Here is a 25,221-nt window from a genome sequence, read left to right on the forward strand (position 1 = left end):
AACTTCATTCCTTGCATGATGCAGAACACACTCTTGCTTGAGACGTGGAAATAAAATAAAAAGGGAAACAGAAATATCTTGGATGCAATCTTTAGTAATAGTGCTTTTGCTTGTAATCCAGCATAGCTCCGTTGTGGAAAAATCTAGCTCAGGAGGTTTATAAAATCCTGTAAGTATTTCTCTTCAGGTACTGTTGGCACCATTGTAGAGCTACAGGTCTTTTGTAGCCGTAAGAGAAGGTTTCTTCCAGGCAGAAGAAAGGTTGCTGGTAGTGCCCAATACATCTCTTATCCAAAAGAAAAGTATTCAGAAGAGAGTATCAGTTTTTTCTTTTAGAATGACGAATAGTCAGAAATCTGACTAAATAAAAAAGTTATGATCCTTGAATGCTCTTGTGCCTATGTTGAGACCTTTAATATCCACTGATACGTAAAGTAACTTCCACACTGTACATGTGGATTATATCCCAGTTATGGTGCTAAACATTTCAGAAGAATTTAATACTTATGTAGATGTTGGTCTGTCAGAGCTACATACTGCATGTAGACTCAGTAATTTTAAGGAGGGTTGTAAATTCTAGAATCATAGTTCCAGCTTAATACTAGTTTGAAATTTGTAGAAGACTCTCAGCATAATTGGAATGGTTAAGAAGATACAGGACACATAATTGTTAAGAGCACCTAGGAAAAGTAATTTTTTATTATTTTTTTGCAGTGCAAATTTTTAGTAACTTCAAATATATTTATTTTTATTCTTTGAATGAAACTGTAGTATATTTTGGAACAGTACAGAGTCTGTTTTGGCCTGAGGTGTTTTTGGTTTATTTTGTTTCATTTTGGTTCTAATTCATTGCCTTTCAGGTTTCCCGTAAACAAAAAACCCCAAGCCATTCAAAGCACTTAATAATGTTGTGAATGTTGATTCAGTGTGTGCTCAATTGCATTCTGATTTTGGGTGCACAAACTGTTTTTCCAGTACTTGTGTTGGTTAATCCCACTGACTGATGGCTTTGAACAGACATGAACACAGCATTATGGGATCAGTTCTTATGTACTTGGTGTTCAGGCCATGGAGGTCTTTCCAAAGAGTTGCCTAAAATCATGAAAACATATAATGAATGTCTTACGTTGGAGTTGGTTTTAGTAGCATTACTATACATGCTTTTAAGAGGTTACCATTGTACAGAAAAGCAATATATTCTGTAAGTCTTCTTAGAACTCTTAAGATATTGATGCATATTGAAATATATTTTATTTTCAAATGACATTAATATTTCATAGTAATTATTTCTTCAAGAATATCTCTAGGTGTGTGCTGTCTGTGCTGTTAAAATGCTAGAATTTTAAGCTGGGATCCTAGCTTGCATAAAATCATGTTGAAGCCACATTAAATACATTGAAGTCTTTTTACATCTGTGCTCCATGGTAATAAACATGTGAGTAAAAGACCTCAGCCAGAAGAATGCTAAGAAAATGCTGTCCAAAGAATTCCTGCCTAGGTTCAGTTTTTCATCACCTGCTTTCTACAAAGGCAAAATAAATGGCATAGTTGTATGGATTTTTGGAGACCTTGGGCATTCATGGTTACCTCTGAAACTAGTATTTTCTGAAGAACCTCTGAAAGCACCTAAACTCCTTCAGTAGAACACTGTGCTCACATTTTTACACCTGTAGTGTTTATCACCCCTCTCCATTTTATTTTGGCGGTTAACCCACACATCAGCTCCAGCAAACCCTGTATTCACCCTTTTCTGTCAGGTAGTACTTTTCATTACAGCTAGCACTGGGTATGATTTGAGGTGTCCAAATTCCACTGCTCTCTCTGTCAAAAAAGCACTGAACCAGGTTTCCTCCTCTTTTTAAACCATGTGAAAGAAATTATGAGGAGAGTAGCTTGCTTCAGAGCTGGACTAAAACCTTACCTTTGTGCCATTCCGGGTACAAGTCATGTTCTGAAGATTTTTGATTATTATTTTTTTTTCCGTAAATCTGTATTTGCCAAAATATGTCTTTTCATAACATGCAAAGGTGAACGTGAATTTGAGTTTGGAACCAATGATACATAAGATAATGGTGCTTCAGCAAAGCTACCTCTTGCAGTTGGTCCTCACATTCCAATTGTCTTGATGCCTTTTTGTGGATGGGGTAGATGAGTAGTTTACCTTCTGTAACCTTGTGCCTCTCTCTGCATGAGCTGGTTGAAAATCCAGGTTATAAAGACTTCTTGAGGCTTCCCTGAGCAGAAAGTGCTCAATGCCTGCCTTTTGCTGACATGCCTACTGAATGGCCCCTAAGCTCTGAACACTCCAGATGGATCTGACAAAAATCAGCTTTGTGTTTTGAGTGGGGAAGGCTCTGTTTTACCAGAAGATGGAGCTCTCTGCAGTCAGTTTGACTGGTACTTGCCTTTTCTTGCAGTAGTTTAAAAGATGTATTTATCAGTGTTTGTGCTTCCACAGGAGGGGCCTCAGCTATGATGTTTTGCTTTTTTTCTGAAATGCCTAAGAATTTTTTGAGAAAGCTTAATGAGGTAAAGATTCATTAATTATTGAGAGACAAAACAGCAATCTAACATTTAGCTTGAATTTTAATTTAGTGGGAAAATGCACATACAGTTTGAATTATGGTTTTCTGATGTATAAAATTACATGATGTTTCTGTAAATTTTGTTAAACACTGAATTATGAACAGGTTTTTTCATACAGAGAAGAAGCTTCATTGTTAGTCATCTATTTCTTTGAAAATGAGAGTATAAATAAAACACTTGGTTTCAGCCAGTCACATGGAGGAGATGTTTCAGTTTAAAGTAACACTTCACTGGATCCACACATGAACATAAGTCTCTTCTATCATAATCCTCTCAAATGTATACCAACTCAGGAGATGGCCATTCTTATGTAAAGTTACTAAGTCAGGAATTAATAACTTTGTTTCTATGTTATAAACTTTGTTCATTTACAGCAACAGGTTCTGACTCTCTTTGTATTGTGTCCAAAGGATGGAAAATGCTACAGCAATATGATACACCCCATTGTTGACTGATGGATGATGAAGCTGGTACAGGACTTTCTTAGTGGTATTTGAGGGTGGAATACATCCTTGGAAACTGGTTAAATTTTTACACGCAATTGATTTGTTTCCTCTTGTTAGAGTCAATGATTTCTCTACTTTTAGCAGCCTTCTCCTATCTCTGACTCATTCATAACGATGAGTCTTGCTTTCACTAATGCAGCTACATATCTTCAGTGTGCCTGTTTCCAATCTGAGGGGATGCCCATTGGATATTACAAATGGAAAAAATGCACTTATTGTATTACAGCTGTGTGCTTGGGTTGAGCTTGCAATCTTAAATCAGCATTGCTTTATTCTGTTCTCTATTCATCATCCAGGGATAATTGCTTCGTTTCTACTTGATTTATGTTGGAGTCCTTTGTTTTCTCTAAGTAACCAATCTTTTAATGTCCAGTTATTTGAGCTCTTTCTCCAGATTTTCTTTTAACTCTCTACACTATGGAGAAAATCATGATTGCTAGGCTGTGCTCCCTTGTAATAGCTTTTATAGTGCTCTCACTAATCTCTAAAGCAACTGGATTCCTGAAGCGTCATAGTTACCATCTCTGGAGGTGAAGTAGAGCTTCTTGTTATGTTATGCTGTGCTAACATTTGAGTGTATTAACCCACTCCAGTGGGTTTTGAGAAATCTCCTTCTCTGATGTCCAGCACTACATTCTAGTGCTAAGTAGAAGTGACCTCACATCGTTTGCTAAGCCAGTTCTGCTTCCACTGTTCACACTCCACGTGCTCCACCCTTCACACACTGCTTATATTTTAACTTAGAGCTACCTAACTGCACACACTGTTTTGGAGCTGTGATACTCTATATGTGAAAAAGGGAACACAGCCACAATTAAGACCTGCTTTGCTTCTGCTAAGCATCTCTGGAAGTTCAGAATGGTGTCTGGTCCCGTTGGTCTGTTTGTCCTTGGCAATGTGTTGAATAGTTGTGTACTGTGGTGGTATTAAAATGTGGCTTAATCAGGCAATGGCTCAGAGGGTTGGGTAGGACTGAGAGGGAGGGAGCTGGTTTTACACAGTTCTTATTGTGCATGTCTTTCTGCCACCTCTACATTTGGTTACTAATTAAGGGAACCTATGCAATCATGATATCTTTGATGTAATGTTGAACTCTGGGTGTTTTTCAATGAGCTTTCCAGATGCATGGCTCTTAAATTTTGTACTTATTTTGCACTGGCCACAGCTGCATTATACAGCAGGTTAGCATATCCAGAGAAGTAGCTTCCTTCCTACAAAGAAGGAAATTGGTCCAAGTCCTGCATTTTTAAAAATTGAACTGTAATGCTTCTTTCCCAGAGTACTGGTACACTGACAGAGCAGTATCTTTATAGCCACATTTGTGGGGAAAATTATTTACTATGCTTTTTACAAGTATTAAAAAACTGCTATATTGTGCAGCTGAGGACATACATTCTTAAATAACCTAAACACCTGCACAAAAGAAATGTCACAGATGTACAGTAGTGGATCCAAAAAACTGCCACTTTCCTTACTGTGAATGTGAAAAGTCAGAGACAGAGAAACTGTAATATTTGTTCATCCCCTCCCTGACTCAACAGTCTATATTCCTGTAGCATTAGCAAGCTGGATCCATTACTGAGAAGTAATGAGGATACCTCTTTGTGGATCAATCTGAAAGCTGAAATGCACGAAAGTACAGTGCTCCTGTGCTGGTTCTAGAAAATTCTGCGCGTAGTTTCCACTGATGCAAGTTGTTAATTTAGATGAGGACTAGGATTTCAAGCATTGCCTTGCCTAAATTTGGTTTGAGCAAAATGTACCTGTAGTGTTAGTGGTCATGGGGAGGTTTCAGCAGACCCTTTTAGCACTGGCCTTGGAATCCTTGATGTGGTTGTTTTGGAGAACAAGTGTCTGATAGAACACTGTAGCACTTGTGTATTTCACTTCTCTTGCATTGATCCCATCCGAGGTACCTCATCACTTTTTGCATCTGTCTTAATCAGCACACAGAAGTTTGGTTTTCCCCTTTTCTGTGTAAAATGCAAAAGAATTTGCTTTTTTTTAATTTAGTACCTCATCCTGGGAAGTGCATGTCACAAACCAACTCCACCTTCACCTTCACCACCTGCCGCATCCTGCACCCTTCTGATGAACTCACACGAGTCACACCAAGGTAAGGGTTTCCCCTGATGGCACAGCCTTCAGCTCTGTCAGACTTTTCTCTCTGAGGAAATGCAGTATAATGGCATAAGCAAAAGCATTAGCCACATTGGTGAAGTATAACACACTCTTAAATTATTCTTCCCATTCTGAGTTTCCTCAACCTGATTTTATTTGAGGCACATGTAATGTTTTAGAAAGCCAACCAAAATATCTTAAACTTTGTTGTCTCTAGTTAAAATATTGCAGGATCAGGCATAAGTAAGCTGATTCCCAACATCCACACCTGACTACCTTTGATCCTAAACTAGTTGTAGTTTTCAGGTGTGACTGCACAGAATATGGGCTCTCAAAAAAAAAAAAAAAAAAAAAAAAAAAAAAGAGAGATTTTGCTGGCGAGGAAAAATCTAAATTTTAGGCGCACAAGACGCAGGTGACGAAATCCATGAGGTACATGAGAATTGCAGGAGGAAATACACCTTAATCAAAACCAGGTAGCTTTCTACTTGTTCCTTGGTGTAATTGTTGGAAATGGGTTTGTAGTTGCCAGTCTGAAACTAATGAACTGGCTTATTATAGCAATTGGTATGTATAGGTAAAAGACAATTCTATAGCCTTATAGAAGGTGAAGATCTGAGAACCAGAGAGGCTGAGTGAATAGCATATCTAAAGAGGGAACTTAGCAAACCTCCCTTGGCAAACTGGTATTTGAAGAATGTCTTTTTCTGTTTAGAAGGAGAATGCCTCATCACTTTCTCTGCCCCTTCCAGCTCCTGTGTGGCAATGTCCATTGTGTAGGTCTCCACTCAGAAATGATGTGTCTAGACTTGTTTTGACATGAGATGGATACTGATTGCCTAAGGAACACATGAAAAGTAAGGGTATTAAATATGAAAACCAGTGAGGTGGAAAGGAAGTGGATAATAATTGAATGTAACTTTTCTGCTTCTCTTTCAAAGTTAGTTAATTGTGGCCTGGATGTTTTTTCTTTTCTCTTTTCTGTCTTTCTCTCCCCTCAACACTTTTACTGAAGAGATCCTTTTATATGGCTGCACTTCTGTTTTAGGTTTCTCACTATTGATGAACTGCTGTCAATCGTGGTCCTAATAAACTCCTTGATTACACTCACTGCTAAATTGAACAAGCCAGCCACAACTGACAGCTGAATTCGGTACATTTTCAGGTGCCTTACTTATGCTGATTTTCATCATTCATTTAGGAAGAAAAAAGAGCAAAATTAACAGTATGATATTTTCAGCAGACATACTTAAGGAGCTTCTCCTCACCAACTGTAAATGATTCTTCACAGGTCATGTGAGGAGGACGAGGAAACCACATTATGTCACGTTGTGGTGAGAGGAGGTATAGGGCAGACACTATGACCCAGCGTGTCAGGGGGTGAGCAACGCTGCCAGCAGTGTCTGTGTTGGCAGGGTCATGTGCAAGGAATGCTAGTGTGTGTGGCACCAGCTAACCAAGGAGTTTTGGTAATTATTTACCTGGTTGTGTTTTAACCTAGCCTCTAACCCAGGTGCTGCTCTAACCTGACTAAATTTCATCTAGCTAAATGAGATGCTCACTTGTTTCTTTTCTCAATCTAACCCGGAAAATGTCACTGGGCTGAGCTGCTGAGAACAGTTTGAGTCTGTTTCTGTAGTGGGGTCAAGGCTGCTCTGCAGCACTGGTCAGCGTGATGGAGAAAAGGTTTCCCAGTTAAATCAGTACCTAAAATGATCAAACAAATTTAAAAAGCAACACCTCCATAACTACTGCTTTCTTGCAGGAATGTGCTTCTTTTATTGCACTTGTAGTGTCTACCTGTGGTGACAAATTAGTAGAAATACTCATCTAAATATCTGTGCAACTGAGGCTGGAAAGAATGAAGCTGTGTGAATTAATAAGTCATTGCAGTGCTGTAGTTTTCATCTGGTGACCAGGACATCTTAGAAGCCTGATAATTAACACCTTATTTCTGGGTTTCCAAAATGTACTTGGTTGTACCCTGTAAAAAGTCAGTTCATGCAGTCAGTTCTCTTTCTTTTCTCTCCCTCATGCTTGTCAAGACTTCTTCTGTACTTCTGTGTCTAGTCAGTGTGGGAAATATATCAGTGCTGTCACTGGTCTTTAGTTCCATCATGAAATGGAAGCAGAGCTATGAAGGCCCAGCTTTAATCGATACTTCAGAGAAGAATTGTGAACTGACTTCTCCTTTCCACTCAGCCTTGCCTTCAGAGAGTGTGTGTGTGCTGCTGCAATGGGGCTGGGCTGTTTCCTCGGCTCTGCTGTGAGGAGTCCTTCTCCCCTCCTACATGCACTGTCAGCCACAGCACACAGGGGGGTGCAAGAACACCAACTCCAGAGACACTTAGCAAGGCCTCTTTTAGAATTACGCCATTCTTATTACTAGTTTTCTCAAAGATGTGCTTCACCACAATTAAGTAGGAATGTGTGGGATTCCTCCTGTTGAATTGCAACTGCAGGGTGAAAAATCCTTTGGCAGTTTCAGTTTATTGTGGTAGAAGTTGGTACAGTTCCAGATCACTGTAGAGATCATGTTGATCTGATCCTATTTAATTGTGGAGACAGGACTTGAGACTTCATATGGCATCAGGCTAATATTCCCTTAATTAAGGAGTGCCTTAAAGTATTGGTGACTTTTTCAAGATGAGTGGACTAGAGTTTGTAGTATTACATTAAATCATGTCAGTTGATTGCTATATATAATTATATGAAGTTCTAAGCTCATCAGAAACAGTGTCTCAGAACAAAACACTCCAGGATGTCTAACCTGTCACTGACAGTAGTGTTGGCTACCCAGAGTTCATTAATGTAAGGTGAAAAGAGACTTGCCAGTCAGGACATCATATAGGCTTTTTTGTCTATATGGGCAAAAAAGGATGCAACTCATTCGTTGTCTTGAGGATTCTCTGCACCTGGAATCCCATCAGATTGTCTCAGTGTGGCTATTTGATGCATTTCTTGGTACCGAGAACCCAAGCTAAGTTAAAGTTGCATGTTGACCATCTGAGCTGATCCAAGTGTGGCTCTGCTTCTAAGGGAAGATCCTGTTCTTTCCTCTGTTCCTTCCCCTCCCAGCTGCTTATTTTTCCCACTCTCTTGCATTGGCTTTGGATTTTGTCTGACTCTTTGCTGCCTGTCTTCTACTTGCTTACCTGACAAGATGAAGGGGAAGCTTTTCTTCTTTAAACAGTGGTGAGCTCTCAGGTCAATGAATTCTCTGTTAATATCAAGTGTTGCATTCTTCAACACCCTTTAAGTGCCATTAGAGGGAACGAATCCTTGTCTAGTATATATCACCGTGGAATTTACTTGTTTGCACTTGTGGAAAAAACATCATTTAAGTTTAATTAGAAATAGTTGAAAAGTTTTTGTTTAAAGGTGCATGGAACCCTTGCGATTCTCCCAAATAGACATGAATCTCTTGTGTTGTGGATGTCCCATGTGTGTTGTTTCTGGAATAACAGAAACATGACTTATTCATTGACTGGTGAATCTTGAACTGCCATAAACTTTGATTGGGAATTATTTATAGGTAAATAGACTGTGGCTAACCTGATCTATAAGGAACAAGGTTTTTAAGGATGGTATAGTACCAGAAGCACCCAAACCTCAGTGTCGATCACATCTCATACTGTGGAACAGAGTATTTGTGTTAGCAAGTCTTTGGAAATAGATGTTGCCTTCAGCCTGTGTTCATTCAGATGGTCAGTTTATGGGAAGAAGATTGAATACTATTTGATAAGTCTCAAGAAATCCCATCCCTTAATAACTAGAAGTGTAGTGTGCTTAAGAAACCCAAACACACTAAACGCAAAACTTAAGTATGCAGTGTCTGTCACTTGTTCTAAATGTGCAGATTATTCCCTATTTAATACTTCTTTTACTCTGCCTGTACAATGTTTGTTTTGAAAAGAAAAAGCTGGAATATGGAAACAATTTAGCCATGTTTCAACCTATAGAAATTAATGTTTTACCAAATTAACAGTAGAATGGCTCCTTGTCATGCTTGGTTGGCTGCTGACTTAACAGTTACCCATTAGCCAATTTACAACCAAGATGCTGACTATATTTTTCTCAAAGCTTTTGATGATTTTTCAACCCATTGAAAGCCAGATCCCACATCCCTTTCCCTTTAAATGAAAGCAAATTCAATATAAGAAGGGAAGAAGGGTTTGACCTTACAGAAGTGCATGTTGGTGATAATTCCAGCTTGCCAGCAGCTTTGCTAGAAATGCCTCTATAGTAAATATGTTCCCCTCCTCCCTTGCTGCTGTCTCTGCTATGAACCAGCAGTACTGGAAGGATGAGCAGTTCTGTGTGCCTAGAAGTGAAATTAAAAAGTACATCTGTCTTGCTTATACCAGTGGTCAAGTCCCTCTGTTTCCTTCTCTCATGGAAGCAACTGAGAGCTGTGACAGGCAGTAGATCAGGAAATAAAACTGAGAGTGTTGATCACAAACCTGTCAGTTTAATAGTTGAAATGTTGAACTGTTGAGGAATGAATTGATTTCCTGGGTCTGGGTGGTGAAGTATGCAAAGAGAGAGGTGCATTTTGTCACAGAGAACATTTTTGCACTTGCCATCGTCTTTGCAAGGAGCTGGGAATTGTCAGTTTCCCGTGCACTTTCAAAATAGATAAAAGGGCCTTTTCAGGATTAAAAATCTTGGTTGCAATAGGTTTTAATCCCTTGGTGGAGAGAATGATTTTCCTGCTCCTTTGCTTTCAGCCTTAACGCAGCACCTACTCCAGCTTGTGGCAGCACTGGCAATTTGAAAGGCACCCCGGTGGCTACTCCCTGTACACCTCGGCGTCTGAGCTTGGCCGAATCCTTCACTAATCTCCGGGAATCTACGACAACGATGAGCACCTCTCTGGGGCTGGTATGGCTGCTGAAGGAAAGGGGCATCTCAGCAGCAGTGTACAATCCACAGAGCTGGGACAGAGCCAGCAGAAGCACCCTCCTGAACACATACTCCCCTAAAATGGCGATCATTCCGTCCACCCCACCGAACTCACCTATGCAGACACCTTCTTCCTCCCCTCCATCTTTTGAGTTCAAGTGCACCAGCCCACCTTATGACAACTTCCTGGCTTCGAAGCCTGCTAGTTCTATCCTGAAGGAGGTGAGGAATAAAAAGAACATCAGGAACAGCGAGAGCCAGACCGACGTGTCTGTTTCCAACCTTAATCTCGTGGACAAAGTCAAGAGGTTTGGTATCGCCAAAGTTGTGAGTTCAGGGCAAATGTCAGCTCCTCCTTTAACTGATGACCATGGACCTCTTCTCTGTGGGGCACAAGGACCAGTGAGAGCCCTTGTGCCTGGAGGCCTGGCAACAGATGGTCTCCCTTTGGGCTGCCCTGCCGTGACCAGTGCCATTGGGAGCATCCAGCTGAACACTGGCATCCGAAGGAATCGGAGCTTCCCCACCATGGTGGGGTCCAGCATGCAGATGAAAGGCCCAACTTCTCTCACTTCGGGGATTCTCATGGGAACCAAGCTCCCGAAGCAAACGAGCTTACGATGAAGGACTTTATTTTTACAGCTTGTCTTTTTAAATAAAAATACTCAGATTCTTTCTCCGATCCTCTTTTCCTTTTCCCACCACCCCTTCATTGCCTCTTGAGTTTGACAAATCAACTTCGTGCCTAATGGGAGAAATGTGTAAACTTTGTATAAAATGTGTAAATATGTACCAGATCTATTGTAACTAATTGGGTTATTTTATTGTTCAGTTGAGTGCAAAAGGCTCTGTGTTATGATTGCTGTATTAAGGTTAACTTGCTAACCTTTGAAAAGGTTTTTTTTTTTTGGTTTTTTTTTTTTAAGATGCACTGAAAAAAACCAGAGCAAAACCAACGAAAAATAACTTGACTAGGAAAATATGAATTCTGTAGCTATCCTAACTTGAGTCGAAGGTGCATGGAAAACTATTGAATGTGTTTTGTGAGCCCTTGCATTACATCACTTGAAGCATGGGAGCATTTGTGCTTCATTAAATGATGAAAAAAACCCACTCAGTTTAACACGTGGCAGTTTAAATTTTGCTTTTGTAGATGAGTAGAGCTGAGTTAATGGAGTGCCTGGCTACTATGCCTGAGTGGATTAATTTTTTTTTACTTTTTATTTCTTTTTTTTTTGTCCTTTATTCTCCTCCTGGAGATGAAAAACTTGAAGTAATACTGTGTTGAGGTCAGCAGGCCCACTGGGTACCTGGAATGTTCCTATATATTCCTGCCACCACTGTTTCATTTGGCACATTTACACTCTGTGGGACTTTTTTCTTTTTTTCTTAGTTTTCGTTTGTTTTTTGTCCCATTTTGTTTTTCAGTGCTGCACTGGATTGTGGAAGGGAAAATGCTTTACTATGTGTTGCTGTCACTGAAACACGCTTTGTTAGTGCCCCCAAAGAGAACAGTTTTCACAGCTCCTGAGATAAAATAAACGTGGCAATGACTACCTAAAAATCAAAGTTGTGGAACAGATTGACAGATAAGAATGTTATAAAAGAGCTAGTAGCAAAAACAGTGATAGGAAAAGGTGCATCCTTGAAACCTCAGCAGAGAACCACAAAAACATTTAGTAAGGGAATGGTACAAGCTGGAAAGTGCAACTTGCAATCTTCATGCTGCTCTTGAGTTTTCATGCATGTCGAGGACCGTGGCCTTGTGAACAGGGTGAGGATATTTCCCACCCAGTTTCTATTTTCTTTTTTCAGAGAAACCTTTTTCATCCCGAGTTGAACCTTAGCAGGAGTAAAAATATGGAAAATGCTTTATCCCATGGTGATTTTAAACTGAAAAAAACACCTCCTAATACCAAAGGTGTAACCCCCACTTTTTCAGCAAAGACAAAACCTCACACAACCTTTAGTTACAGCCAGGTGATCCTAATTTATATTGCCATTTTCTTTCAGTGTTTCTCCCAAACTTCTGCTGAGTGCTTGTAGAAAGAACTGAAAAATCCTGGGACTTGAGCAGACTGGAGGGAGCTTGTTTTTAGAGCTGAGCTGGAAACCTTTAGTTTTTTGGAAGGGGGGATGGAGAGGAGTGAAGGGAGGAAGGTTCAACATCATCTTTCTTTTCCTTGCACTTCTTGGGGTATCTAAATCAAGCTCCCTGTTTGTTACCATAATCACACTACACATAATTGCCATGAATTGCTGTTTGTACCAGACTGTTACTAAATCATTAGCACTGATAACTTGTATAAATGAAACTGTCTTTTAGTCTTTGTGATGAGAGATAGGTGGGTGGGTTTGGCTTTTTTTTTTCTGAATGAAGTAGTTATTGCGATAGTGCTATGGACACTAAGGATATTTTTTGAGAAAGGAAAAACACATCGGTCAGTTACTGCATGTGTTTAAAGACTTCTATTTATTCTATGAACTTACAATGTTTTAGTAAAATGCCATCAGCTCTCTTTGCTGTTGTATGTGTGCACTTACTGCAAGTAAATTTAAGTATCCTTTTATTTGAATGTATCTTAAAACAGTAGAATAACAGTTGATTCTGAAAAAAAAAAAAATCATGGACTCAATGGACCATTTTATATACCCAGAGGAAAGAAAGCAATACCATATGAGAACTTGAAGTGTAGAAGTTAATCATGGGATTGGGAAGTATTATTTAGCCTTTAAATAAGGAGTATGACTATCCACCCACCAGAGAAAGCAATTGTAACACATCAGGAAGATGAAATATAAATTTTTCTTCACTAATATAAATAAAATAACAGAAAAGTGGCATTGTTGTGTATTATTCAGCTTTTTTCTTGTTCATCTGAGGTGCTAAATCTTTCAACTTCCTCCCTTGCTCTCATCTCTCAGTTAAAGCAAAAGAACTGTGACCAGGTTTGAGTTTTAGACACAGAAGTGGTTGACAGCTTTTGAGATTTTAAAGTTAATGGGTCTGGTCAGAATGAAAAACATAGAGGTGAATGCTTTTTATTTTTATTTAGCTCAAAAAAAGAAGAATTGGATGTTATGTGTTTTGTGTGTGTTGAACAGGAGACGAGTGTGGCCTCTCATGCTGAACATGATGCAAAAACTATAGTGACAAAATGTGAAAGAACAGAGTAAGGATGAAAGATCCTGTTTTTTCCAAGAGATGGAAAAGAGACCTCTTAGCCAATATCTTCATTACTGAAAGAGGAGACAGCCTGCTGATTAAACAGCAGCTAATGAGAAACTCCAGAAATCTTGCACACATGGTGAGAGCTAAGGAGAGGTCCCTGGAGGGGAGGGGTTAATCAGTCAAGAAATCATAAAAAGATTCGACAGTAATATAGACTGAAGAGAGGGACATGTGTGTGGCTGGGAGGGAAATAATACCATTTATATCACGTGCTTGCAATGGAGAGAAAACTGGAGAGCATTAATACCAAAATAAACTCGTGGAGGGCTGGCACTTGTGTGACACAGTGGTGTGTGCCAGCTGTGGGAAGGCCTGATGCCATCATGTGCTGGGCACATCCAGGTGCTGTGGCAATGAGCACAGAGACTCATCCTTCTCTCCTGCCCAGCACCAAAGGTTAATGGTTAGCAGGAGGCATCCAGGGAAGACAAGCACACTGCATCCAGCCCACCCCCAGCCTGAGGACAGGCTGAGATCAGCAAGTGCCACACCAGAGAAGGAGGGAGCTGAGGGTGGCCCATAGGGTGCTATGGCTTTAGGTTAAGCAGGATCTGGAATTCAGTTGGCTCATGAGAGGGTGAGCACATGTGAACTGGAAAGGAAATCTGGAAAGCATCACAGATGTGTGCAGAAGAATGAGCAAGGAGGGAAGCCTTCTGAAGTACTTGTAGTGGGACCTGTTAGAGAAAGTTGGTACTTAAAGCTTGAAAAAACTTGGTGAAAACTGCTAGTGATAGGTGACAAATCAAGATATTGTTCAGTAAATGCAGACCACATCTGTCCTGCCTTCCTGTTAAATGCAAATATTCACAAAGACATGTATGAGCTTAGATGGACTCCCACTTAAATTGGAGAATTTTGCCTTCATAGGCTCTATCTGCATGTTTTTATCTCAAGACTGCAGTGTTAAAATATTCTGAGGAAGGCATTTTTCCCTATTACAGCCTAAAACAAAAAAAGGTTTTGCATAATAATTCTGACTAGGAAAGTCTGTTTTTTAACAGGCTTACGTGTTTTATCTGGATATTGCAATGGACAAAGTCAGGTGCTGGTGCCTTCGTGCATTACCTTCCTGGGCCTTGGTGAGAAGCTTCAACCCCTGAGCTCATTGATGGTGCAATCTGAGGACAAGCAACAGTGATGTAAAAGCCAGGAAAGGTAAGAAATTGCTGTGCAGCAGAAAGTGGAAAGGTAAAATTATTTGATTGCACCCAGAAATATTTGTAAAGAGGTTGTATGAGTGATGAAAAATAAGTGTTAACATGGTTCCCTGCATGGTTTTACACCAGCCTGGCTCCTGCTGTGCTGGGTAGTCCTGCAGAAACCCACCTCCTGGCATCCAACCTGCTTTTAGAGAGCTGTTGTATGAGCAGATGGTTTCAAATGATCTTTCACAACTTATATAAAATAATCGTAAGCCCTAGAAAAACTGAAAGACAAATGTTTGCTGGTTCTGCATAAATCGTTGCCTTATACCAGGTAGCCTGCTGCCCTTGATTTTATAAGCTGTCTGGTGGGATTTCTCCTGTGCTGGCAAGTTCCTGCTGTACCTGCAGAGCAGGATAGCCCAGAGCTCTCCAGGGCTTCCCACGGACCCAAGAGCTGTGTCCTTCCCTGGGAAAGGAAGGTACGTGTTCAAGTGAAATAACCCCTCAGATCCTTGGTTAGCCGAGGATCAGCCCTAACCTTTGATGCTGTATTTAGCCTGGCTTTCTGTGCTGTTCTGTGGCTCTGACCAGGAGTCTGAAAAATCCCCCCAGTGACACTGCTAGCAATGTGGTTCTGCAATGCCCTGCTCACTTCTTGCTCTTTTTTGTCCCCACAGCCTCAGAACTATCTGCATGCAGCCCCAGGCCTGGGTTTGCTTCCCCACCTGCTCCCCAACACATCAGAGCAGTGGCTGTCATCTGCACATCCTTCAGCTGCTGTCTCTTCTTGCCAAGCTGCACTGGGTGCTGGGGCTCTGTGGTGACATTCAGGGTCCTGGGTGAGTTTCGTATGACAGAGGAAGCAGTTTTCTGGGTATGCCTTCTAAAAATCTTTCCTCCTTCAAAAATTAATAACTTTTTTCCCCCTCGCTCTGGGGGGAGCATTTGCCACTTTCATCCTCTTTTCATGGCCACACTATGGATGTGAGGGGATATGCCCTCTGTGAGGGCAGAGCCAAAGGCTTTTCCCTCTTTTACAGGGAGCTTGCAAGTAAGCTGCTCTGTTCATGGAGATTTGCCCAGCTCCTGTTTTGAAAGCAAGTTAATAAATCCTAAACAGAACTAATTGAATCAAGAACACGGAGAAAACAAACTGTCTTTAAATGCAAAAAAGTATTGATTTGCTGTTTTGCCAGTGTTAATTTAGCCCCTATGCATGCGCTTCCATAAAGATTCATTTGAGTAGAGCTAAATTAAATGTCAGAGAGTTGGCAGTGCCCAGAAACTCACCTCCCAGACAAGTGCTGGGAAGTTGTGCCAATGAGCTGCTGTGTGTGCTGAAATCTGCAGAAAACTTCTCAAACCAAAACTTTTGCTGGAAACTTTTGATTCCTTTTTTGGAAGAAAAAAAAAAGGTTAATTTTTCTGTCTTTCTGATGACAACATCCCCCAGCAATAAGGCTAGAACTGTAACATCACCTCCTCCCAGTCCCCCTCTCCCTGTAACACTACAATATTATATCCTTCAATAAATAGACCAGGGATAGAAACAGTTTTAAATGTGGTTTGGCAGTTTCCTGTCTTTGGAAGAGAGTAAAGTATAAACTTGTTTTCTCCCAGCTTACTTTTAAAGAAACATGAGTTTGGTGGGAAATGTGTGCATTTTTAGATAAATTGCTATTTTCCTCAGTTAAAAAAAATAATTAATTTTAAAAAGTTTTTGGGTTTTTTTGTTTTTTTTAAGTGGGCACTTAGGAGTGTTTTCCTGTGGGCAACAGTCAAAACTAAGGTGTTTAGAGACTCATTATGTTTCAAAAGGAATTGAGAAAAGCCAGACTGTGTGGCTTGGAACCTGGATGACTGAAAGGAGCTTAAGAAGAAAAGGTGATGCAGAAAAGCAGTCCCAAGTTTTCAAGATGAGATACACACAAAACGAGGTTTGCTGTTACTAGGGAAGAAAATTCCCAATTGCCATTTGCTGAAGTTTTCCCCATCCTCAGAGATCTCTGGGGTGCTGTCTGCTCTCCAAGCTGCTGTTGAGAGCAATGCCTAAAAAGATTTGTGTGTTCAGCCCTTGGCATAACCATTTTGTTTTGTTTCCCAGTCTTCTTGGTTTTGGTAGAATTTTGGCTTAGTACAAACATTTTGTGTGTATGACCTCCCCAGGTTCCTTTTACCTATTTGCTTTTGGAAGCACTGTCCTTTCAGCATGTGAAAAATGCATTTGTTTTTCTCATTTAATGCACAGCTTCCTGAGAAATGTGAATCACAGAGTGCAGCATCACCTCCTTTTACAGTTTAAGGAATTCCTTAGGTGTGAGAAGCAGCTGCTGAGGCAGACCCTGGAGCTGCAGGAAGGGTTACCTGGGGTGAAGGAGGAGAGCACAGGTAGAAACCCCGTTGCTGGCAGGGGTGACAGCGAGGGGACTGGATGGATGGAGTCCCCAGGGTGTTGGTTTTGCACAATCAGGGATCCCTCCCTGGCTCTGAGCATAGGGCTCACTGCTGAGCTGTGTGCCAGGTAAGGGAACCATCTCCCTGCTTCTCCCCAGGCTGCTGGGTTAGCTGCTGGGGGGCAAATAACTCAGGCTGCCTCAGTGATAGCCTGGAGTCACCCATTGGCTTTTAGGACACTGTGACTACACAGCTCCAGTGCCTCAACAGCATCCTCTGCTCTGTTCAGAGAACTTTCCTTGCCCCCTCCACGTGGCAGGGAATGCTCTGCTCGGTTCTTGGTTCTCAGCCAGCAGCAGAATTTTCATGTTCAGTTCACAATATAAAATAAATAAGCCAGGAAGGTGAAACATATTGGTGTCATTCCTCCTTAGGAAGTTTTGAGCACTAGTTTTGACTCTTTTAGTTTTGACTATCCCCTACAAACATATGGGCCTGGTGTATAACTCAGTCCTCTACAAATGGGGCCACTGTGAAGATAGCTGCTTTTCTCTGGCAGTATTGTGCTGTTGTGTTCATATTTGGGTAAGTTCTCCTTATAGTTCACAGCTATTGGGACTCTCGTAAGATTTCTCTAAAAAGTGGCTCATTTGCCACATATGTTCCAGCACATGGAACATATCTACATTGCAGAATGAAGGCACTTTCTCTTCTCTCTTTATAGTAAGACACCCAGCAACATGCAGTGGCAGGACAAGGAGGGATAAGTGAAATAGGTTTAATATAATATCAGTGTATGAGAAACCACAAAAGAGAGAAAACATTTTCTGGAAAATTCTGCATATGTATATATTGCATTGTATAATCTTACAGACAAATTTACATCAAATACATGATATCTTTTAAAACACTGATTTGAAGAGAACAACAAATTAATTTTTCTCTTTCTGTACAGACATGGGAGTGTGATTTTTTTTTTTTCCTGTTGCTATGGTTTGCTGTTCTTTAGGAGGAGTATTCATATTCTTCAGCACTGCGGCGTCCAAAATCCATCCAACCCATGTAGTCTCTGTCATTTATCCTGTGTGTAGGATCAATGCTCTGTACCCTGTTTCCCATAACTGAGAGCCTTCCAGTGGGACCTAGGGAAACACAACAGTTGAAACTGAATCAATACAGACCATGTAACACCATGTCATGTTATGGAGGAAAATGCCATAGAAACATTATGGGTAATGTCCTGAAAGTGGCTTGGATTCTTATTGTAAAATCAACAGATTGTTTGCTGCTGGGAAGGAACATGGGAGCATTTCTCCTTTTTCCTTCCTATTTCAGTAGAGAGAGAGCAAGCAAAACAAAGTCCAGACCATCTCTCACTCTTCCTAGAAGCCCACCCCTTGCTTGCTAGTATTGGAAAGTCATTCTGGAGGCAAAATAACTCTCTGCTTGACAGAAGACTCAGGACTAAGATAGGACTGCACCACAGCCCCATGTTGCCTGGAGAGCCATAAATGTAAGTAATTAAATTACAGTGCAAATTCATTAACAAGCAGGATAGAACTGTGAATCACAGGTTTTGCAGAGAAGTGGGAATAGTCCTGAAACTGAGGAAGTTGCATCTGAAATTTAGAGTTAGTGATGCCTATTGCTGGAATTATACAGGGCTTACTTCTCTGTCAGTGATATTTTCACTGCTTATCCAAAGCTTTTATAATTCCCTTCACAGCAAGGCTGGATGCTCCTTTCTGATCCTGCTTTAGCCTTTCTGTCTTCTTGCTTGGGGCATCAAAGAGATGCAAACTATTTGCAAGGAGAACTAACACTTAAAAAAAAAAAGAAAAAAGGGCTGTAATCCTGTGTTTTGACATCATCACACCATGTAACTAAAAATACAAATGGAACTAAAAATGTAAATTACTTCTCTCTGTACTCCCAGAAAACAGGCGAAACTGACACATACCAGTAATCAGATTGAGTTTAAGCTTTGAGTGAGGAAGGAACAGATTCAGTATATTACTTATTGCATGAGGCTTGAGGAATACTTGAACTGATCGAAAAGAAAAAGAAGCCCCCCCAAAACCTCTCAAATCCAAATCTAAACAATTGCCTTGCTTATGGTTTTTTATGTTCTGAAGGTCTGTGTTTCTATATTTCAAGGTTTTCCTCATATAATAATATATAAGGAACAAAGCATTAAAACCAAACCCAACTGTTTTGTTTCATTAGTGCTTGCAGAGAAGTAAGAGAATTAAGGGTATCAAAAAAAGAAACCAGCCCTGGCTTAGACATTTACCTAAAACATAACAAAAAAATTTAATTATCTCTAGAAAAGAACATCTGCCATTAAATGCTCAAAATTCACAATCATAATTGAAAATATGTAATTAAGTTGGTGAGAATGGCTTCTTGCCACTATCATCAGGCAGGGCTAAGACATTGCAGAACCATCACTCAGATGGTGGTATTTAAGAGACTCCTGAGTCTGTGGTGACCTGTGGGTTGTAATGGTTCCCCTGGTGCCATTATGGTGTGGCCTGCCAAGAGGTCCCAAGAGGAGAGTAAATGTGCATGTCACTGATTCAAGACCTACAGCTTCTCTTCTGCACAGTGCCAGATCCATGCTGAAAGCCTGCACATGAAGTTAACTGAAAGCCTGGGGTCACAAAGAGTAAAATTAATTTCTTAACAGCACCCTCAAACCACTGGAGGTGTCCTGTGGCTACTGCAGAATCAACGTACAGCAAACTTACCCAAAACTGTAGCAGCTGGGCTACGAGGCCACCATCTAGCCCTGAACTCTTATGAGGAGGTAACTCTCTCACTGGTTCGAAATATTGTCCAAAATCAGCCTTGCTATTAATCAGAGAGGCAAATGCCATCAGCAGTCACTGCTAACACTAGCAAATGCCCAGTCTCTCATTCCTCCTTCCAAGATGGAATTTTCTACTGAGTCTTATGGTTTAGACAGGTAAAGAGTGACTAATATGCTAGATGTGAGTGTTCTGCAGAGGTTTCTGAACTGCTGCCCAGAACCTTTCCATTAAATGGGAATGTAATGTTTTGATGGGAACACTGTGTGTATCATTATAAATTAAATAAATAGTTTTGCCGCTGTAAACACATCTCTTTTATAACTAGCAAAGAAAATCTACAAACCAGAGTTCAACTAACCTGGTCATGTCACAAGAATCCCATCAACTGATAACAGTCACTTTGTAGAGTTAATTACATATGCCAATTAACATGTGTGCAGCAAATTCTCTCTTGTATTAATACCTAACAAAAAGATGTCTTAATATTTTTCACTTCATCTGGTTAAGCTATTTGGAAATAATTTGGAAATGTCAGTCAGGTATTTAAGAGAATATAACAGACACATAAATTGGAATGAGGAGTTCTGTTTCCATGTGGGTGGGTGACAATGACTACACTGGGGACAGGTAACAAAGATTCTGCTCTGTAGGCTCCCGGAATTAGATTCTTATTCAGTAACAACTTTAACTGGAGGGCTGAGTTGTGGAATTCTACATCTTATTTCTTCTTCTATTCTGGTTTTCTGTTTTTCTCTTTTCTATTTCTCTGCTAAAATATGTTCCTTACTGGCTATTGTGATAACTGGCAACATGAGATGATGTCTCTCTGGTTATATTAAAAGTGGTTCTTTTCCTGTTGTTTCTGATTTGGCACTATTGTTTGTACACAGATGAATGGGTACAGCTGCATGTGTAATGCATAAAAGATGTGGCATCTCTGAATTGCAGATCACCATCAAAAACAAGAATAGGATTGTGCCTAACACAGTGACCAGCAGTGAGGCTATCAGGAGAGGAGTGTAAGGTTTTGTGGAGAGACAGGAGAGGAGAAGGCTCTTACTCATATAAAGTGAATTTTATCCTAAGTACAATCTGACACCAGGACTGAATTAATTTCTCAATATCTGTATATTCAGGTAATCCTTATTACTGACTTCCCTCAGGCCACCTTTGCTTCTCAGACATTCTCTTTCCCTGCAGTACAGTGGTTAGATTGGAGTGAAGCTATTACAAATAAGCAAGATTTGTGTAGTGACTTTAGTTGAGGTTGTTGAGTCAGAAGGTGACAGCAATTAGGTTGCCTACAGTGTTACTCTGTTGGGATATAAAGCAATAAATAGATGACACAGTTCAAAAGAAAAAAACGTTTTGTTGTGCCAGTGGGAAGTGGATTTGATCCTTCATTTTTACTGGTCAGCAAAGGTAGCATGTGTTTGTGTCTGTGTAAAAAAATATGCTGTACAGTGGTAACAGGGACAGCTTTATTCACATTGCTAACTCACATTTGGGGTAAGTTGTTCCCTCGAGAGACTGATAAATCACACAGTAAGCATGAAGCCCTTTAATTCCACTCCTATACCAGTGATTCACACCCTTGTTACAAATGCAGTGCCATGGAGTTAAGTAACTGCAAGGTTGTGTTCCCAGGCTGCCTGAGACCTGACGTGTTTTAAAGAAAATGTGCTTTTACTTATAAATTCTTTCAGTTACTGTGTTCATAAATCTGAGTTCTAATCCTTTAAAAGCTTTCTAACTTCCTCTAGGAACGAATACATGAAGAATCCAATATTGAGAAGATTTCCCTGGTACAGGTTATTTCTGGCTGAGGTGAGGTTAGCCTTTTGGTCTGTATTTAGCCTCAGAGACATTTTTTTGAACTTAAAAAAAGGAGGGAGGAGGTGCACTAAATGAAAAGGTTTGATGAAAATACAATTCCTGTATTTATCTGAGATGCAAATGATGAAAAGAATACCAAAATAATTTAAAGGCTATGAACTGGCAAGTTAAAAACAAAAGCTGAGCTATGACCTGACAGGGAGGTTATGTTTTCTTCAGTTACCTGTGCACATCTCTGAGTCAGGGGCTGCTATGTACAAATCCTCTTTGTGGGGTTTTTTTTTGAGTCACACAGTAAATGCAAAAGAGAATGCTCTCTACTTCAGGAATAACCAGGCAGAATCTACATCCTGTCTTCTCTAGGAATTCATGCTAGGTGACAAGAGGATTACCTGAACACCTTGGTACCCCTGCAGGAAGTTTCCACTGACACAGAAGTAGTAAAGTAAGCAAGCTATTACCAGTACCTTTTCTGGCTTGCTGGAGGTACTTGGCCAACAGGGCTCCGATGTTGGCTCTCTGGTCAATGCTTCCATCCACCCGTGTCACAGATTTGAGGGTGCCAGCAGAGGAAGGGGCACGGAGGTGCCGGTGATGTTCCATCCAGCTCTGCTCCAGCTCAGCAGGCAGTGGATTCCCATTGTGCGAGCCCACAGTTTGCTGCCCCAAAGAGCTGGCCGAGAGCACAGCAAGGAACATGCAGATGCAAACACTGATGTACATTGCTGGAGGGAAAAAAGGAACCACAGATAGTTAAAACTCCCAGATTTAATATATGTTTTATGTTGTCCCTACCCCCATCTTCCATTGGAGGTGCTGGTTTCGGAGCAAACTATAGGTGTTAGTTGTTTTTTGCTTTTGTTTTGGTTTTTAAATACAGGTAACTGTGGCATCTGTCTTAAGTTGGGAAACATAATGTGAATAGTTAAATATCCCTTGATAAGAAGCAGATAAACTCTAAGGAATAAATTTAATTTACATTTAATTCACTGAAGTATGCGCTGTGCCTCCTTGATCTACTCAGTTCTTGCTTTTGTTTTTTTAGAAGCTGTACTTAATTAAAACTTAAAGGAGATGAATCCAGTGCTTTGAAAAATCTCAGGATTTAAACACTACAGTATTTTGCTATTGTATTACAATCTGCTGTTATTACAAAACAGTCAGTTTTGACAAGTTCTATGACAAGCCCTCATCCTATCAGCCCTTTACTGGTTTTAACATTAGTGTCTAAGAGGTTTCACCATGTCATACATGGCAAGAAAAAGCTTGTACCAAGGAAAGAAAAAACAAAAATCTAATAACCACTCCAAGAACTTGATCTACCTGAGGTGGTAAAAGCCAGTTAGTTAAAAGCCGTAAGAAATATTGTGCAACATAACAATATTACTCTTCATATTAAATAGAGAATTCAAGTGTAACAATTTTTTACTGCTTTCTTAAACAAATATCAGGAAAAAAGATGTAATTTTACTATCTTGTTTGGTCATATAAGCTGAAACAGTATTTTTTCTGGAAACACAGAAATTACTCTCAGTTATTACTGAGATGTCTCATACTTAACTCTGCAGGGAAAATTTCCAGTCATAAATATGCATAAATTTTCTTATCTGTATGAGAAGCTTTGAATTGATTAAGTTTTTTAACAGTACATTGGACATAATATTTCCACTTTAAAATAGGAGAAGGTTAAGTTTATTTGCCCAACACATACACTAGAATGAAAACAGCTGCAAGGAATAGAATATATTCTTTTTGTCTTGGTACCAGGTGTATGAAAAATGTCAAAGTGTCGCTCCAGCACAGTTATTAGCAATGAATCCGTGCAGTTTTTGGTACTTTGGCACAAACGTACTTAGCTGTGCTATAGCTTTTCCAGAGAGATAACTTTTTAACCGACCAGATTCCTGCATTTTTTTAGGCATATACATATTCGCGTACATACTCCCGACGCCAAACACGGAATCCCATCTTGGATAGTTGTTTCTTTCACAGCAGGCTCGTCCGGGAGCACCGAGAGTTCCAACCCCCCCGGCACCGCCCGGCGATCCCCGCACACCACATCCTTCTCCGGGGACCCTCCGGGACCCCGCGCCGGTGCGGGGAACCCCGAAATCCTCATTCCCGCGGGACCCGGGTGCATCTCCTCCAGCAAAGGCGGGATGCCCTCAGAGCCACTGCACAGGTAAGCGCCAGGACGACCCCCTCCCTCCGTTTCGTGTCATTTTCCCCCCCACCCAAGCAGAGATGTGGTCAGAGGAGGGGTGAGAGGCGCTTCCTACCTTTCCGCTGCTTTTTCCCGAGGTGGGACCTGAGGAAGGAGTGAAGCCCGCGTGTGCCCAGGAAAGGGAACTTGGGGGAGACTCAGTCTCTGCCCTTTAAATAGCAGCGGGTGCCGCGGCGATGTTTGCACAGCTCTGACGCAGACCGGGGCCACCGCCCCCCAGCCCCCCTAACCCCATCCCCCGGTGCCGGGGTGTGTGTCCGTGTGTCTGTCTGGGTGTTTGTGTCTGCTTCCAGCCTCCCACTCCGCCCCGCTTAGGGGAATGGGGGAGCCGCGGGGGGCTCGCCCTGCCTGCCCAACCGGCCCCACCGGGAGCTCTCGGCTCCCCCCGGAGGGAAGCTCTCGCCCTGGACAGGGGCAAGCAGGAAAACCCAGTCTGGCTTGCGTATTACATAAGAAGTATTACAGTGCATCTGAACAGAGTGGGTACCCACCGCATACTCCATCCCCCAATCCGCCCAAATAGGAGGGCAAGCGGCTTCTGGTGCGGTTTCCGCCCGCAGGAGCAGCGGCGCCGGCCGCACTTCACCCCGCCCCGGGATGCTGCAGGCGGGGCGGACGCTCTCTGGCCGCGGTTGTTGACGGTGGGAGGTTTGGGGGTCTTGGGGTTTGGGTTCCTCTCGCAGCTGCCTCCTACGACCTCAGGCCGGGGAGCACAAGTGCCTCCAGGCTCTCCCCTCCCTTCCGTTCCCTTCTGAGTGGGAAGACGGGGAGGTCATTTTATTTAAAACAAACGAAAGGGCAAAGATGATCCCCTGAAGACAAAACCCAAAAAACTAAACAAACAACAAACCCGGGGATGCCAACTACTTCGACAGCCCCGAACCACCTCCGGGAGCCCCGGTTTCTCGGGAGCCAGCGCTAGGCTCCGTCGTGACCGTGCCGACTTTCTGTCTCAGGGGCATTAAGTTTACAACTCGGAAACAAGCAAGCCCCGCAGGCTGCTTTTCCTTCCCCGGGAAGGGAGACGGCTTTCTTATCAGACACCGAGGGGTCTGTGCGGGACCCCTGCGCTGTCCGGGACGTGCGGAGGATGTGGAAATGCCAGCCGGTACCGGTACCGGTGCCGAAGGTTGACAACTTAAGGTTGTTCCATCCCTCCGATGCAGTGCTCCGGGGGCTGTGACGGTCCTGGATTTACAGAAGGGCTCCCGGGCAAGGAGCTGCGCTTTTTCCCCATCTCATCATCTCCCCGCCGGTGAGGCTGCTTGCGGGCAGCCCCGTTTGCCCCCGCCGCGATTCGGTCCGGTCCCTCTTTCCCGCGGTTGACGCTGCTCTTCCCGAAGCTGCCGGCAGAGAGCGCCGGGGCCCCGCGTAGCCGCCGCATCAGCGCCCTCAGCCACCCCTCAAACATTTCCCACCTCTCCCCCCACCCCGGGGCTGGGCGGCTTCAAGGAGG

The 25,221-nt window shown here is 41.8% G+C and overlaps 2 protein-coding genes across 13 annotated transcripts in view; one reads left to right on the forward strand and one right to left on the reverse strand.

Annotated features, from left to right (window-relative positions):
- TRAK1 (trafficking kinesin protein 1) overlaps positions 1–12,962 on the forward strand; it is a 136,447-nt gene extending 123,485 nt beyond the window's left edge. For 10 of the 11 annotated variants that reach the window (XM_071735887.1, XM_071735892.1, XM_071735885.1 and 7 more), the window contains 2 exons: positions 5,106–5,208; positions 9,944–12,962. In XM_071735887.1, coding sequence (XP_071591988.1) covers positions 5,106–5,208; positions 9,944–10,742 — 902 coding nt within the window. In that variant the 3' untranslated portion in view covers positions 10,743–12,962. Of the gene's footprint in view, positions 1–5,105; positions 5,209–6,504; positions 6,594–9,943 lie in introns of all 11 variants that reach the window. The other variant, XM_071735896.1, reaches the window with a different exon arrangement.
- A 4,694-nt stretch (positions 12,963–17,656) lies between these two features.
- Positions 17,657–23,925, reverse strand: CCK (cholecystokinin). 2 transcript variants are annotated; one of them, XM_071735897.1, is made up of 3 exons: positions 23,821–23,925; positions 22,009–22,266; positions 17,657–18,034 (listed from the first exon to the last, which is right to left on the reverse strand). In XM_071735897.1, the coding sequence occupies exons 2-3, from the start codon at positions 22,262–22,264 to the stop codon at positions 17,898–17,900; spliced, it is 393 nt and encodes a 130-aa protein (XP_071591998.1). In that variant the 5' UTR covers positions 22,265–22,266; positions 23,821–23,925; the 3' UTR covers positions 17,657–17,897. The 2 variants fall into 2 exon arrangements, with proteins under 2 accessions (XP_071591998.1, XP_071591999.1); XM_071735898.1 differs by lacking the exon at positions 23,821–23,925 and having other exon boundaries at positions 22,009–22,269.
- Between the last annotated feature and the right edge of the window lie 1,296 nt (positions 23,926–25,221).

The sequence above is a fragment of the Heliangelus exortis genome, chromosome 2 (genome assembly GCF_036169615.1).
Source record: "Heliangelus exortis chromosome 2, bHelExo1.hap1, whole genome shotgun sequence".
Classification (NCBI taxonomy): domain Eukaryota; kingdom Metazoa; phylum Chordata; class Aves; order Apodiformes; family Trochilidae; genus Heliangelus; species Heliangelus exortis.

Excerpts from the sequence above, each read along its gene's own strand:
- CCK (XM_071735897.1), bottom strand. The coding sequence starts at position 22,264 with ATGTACATCAGTGTTTGCATCTGCATGTTCCTTGCTGTGCTCTCGGCC. Across the intron at positions 18,035-22,008 it reads CCTCCAGCAAGCCAGAAAAG|GTCCCACTGGAAGGCTCTCA; the intron begins GTACTGGTAATA and ends GTGTTTCCCTAG.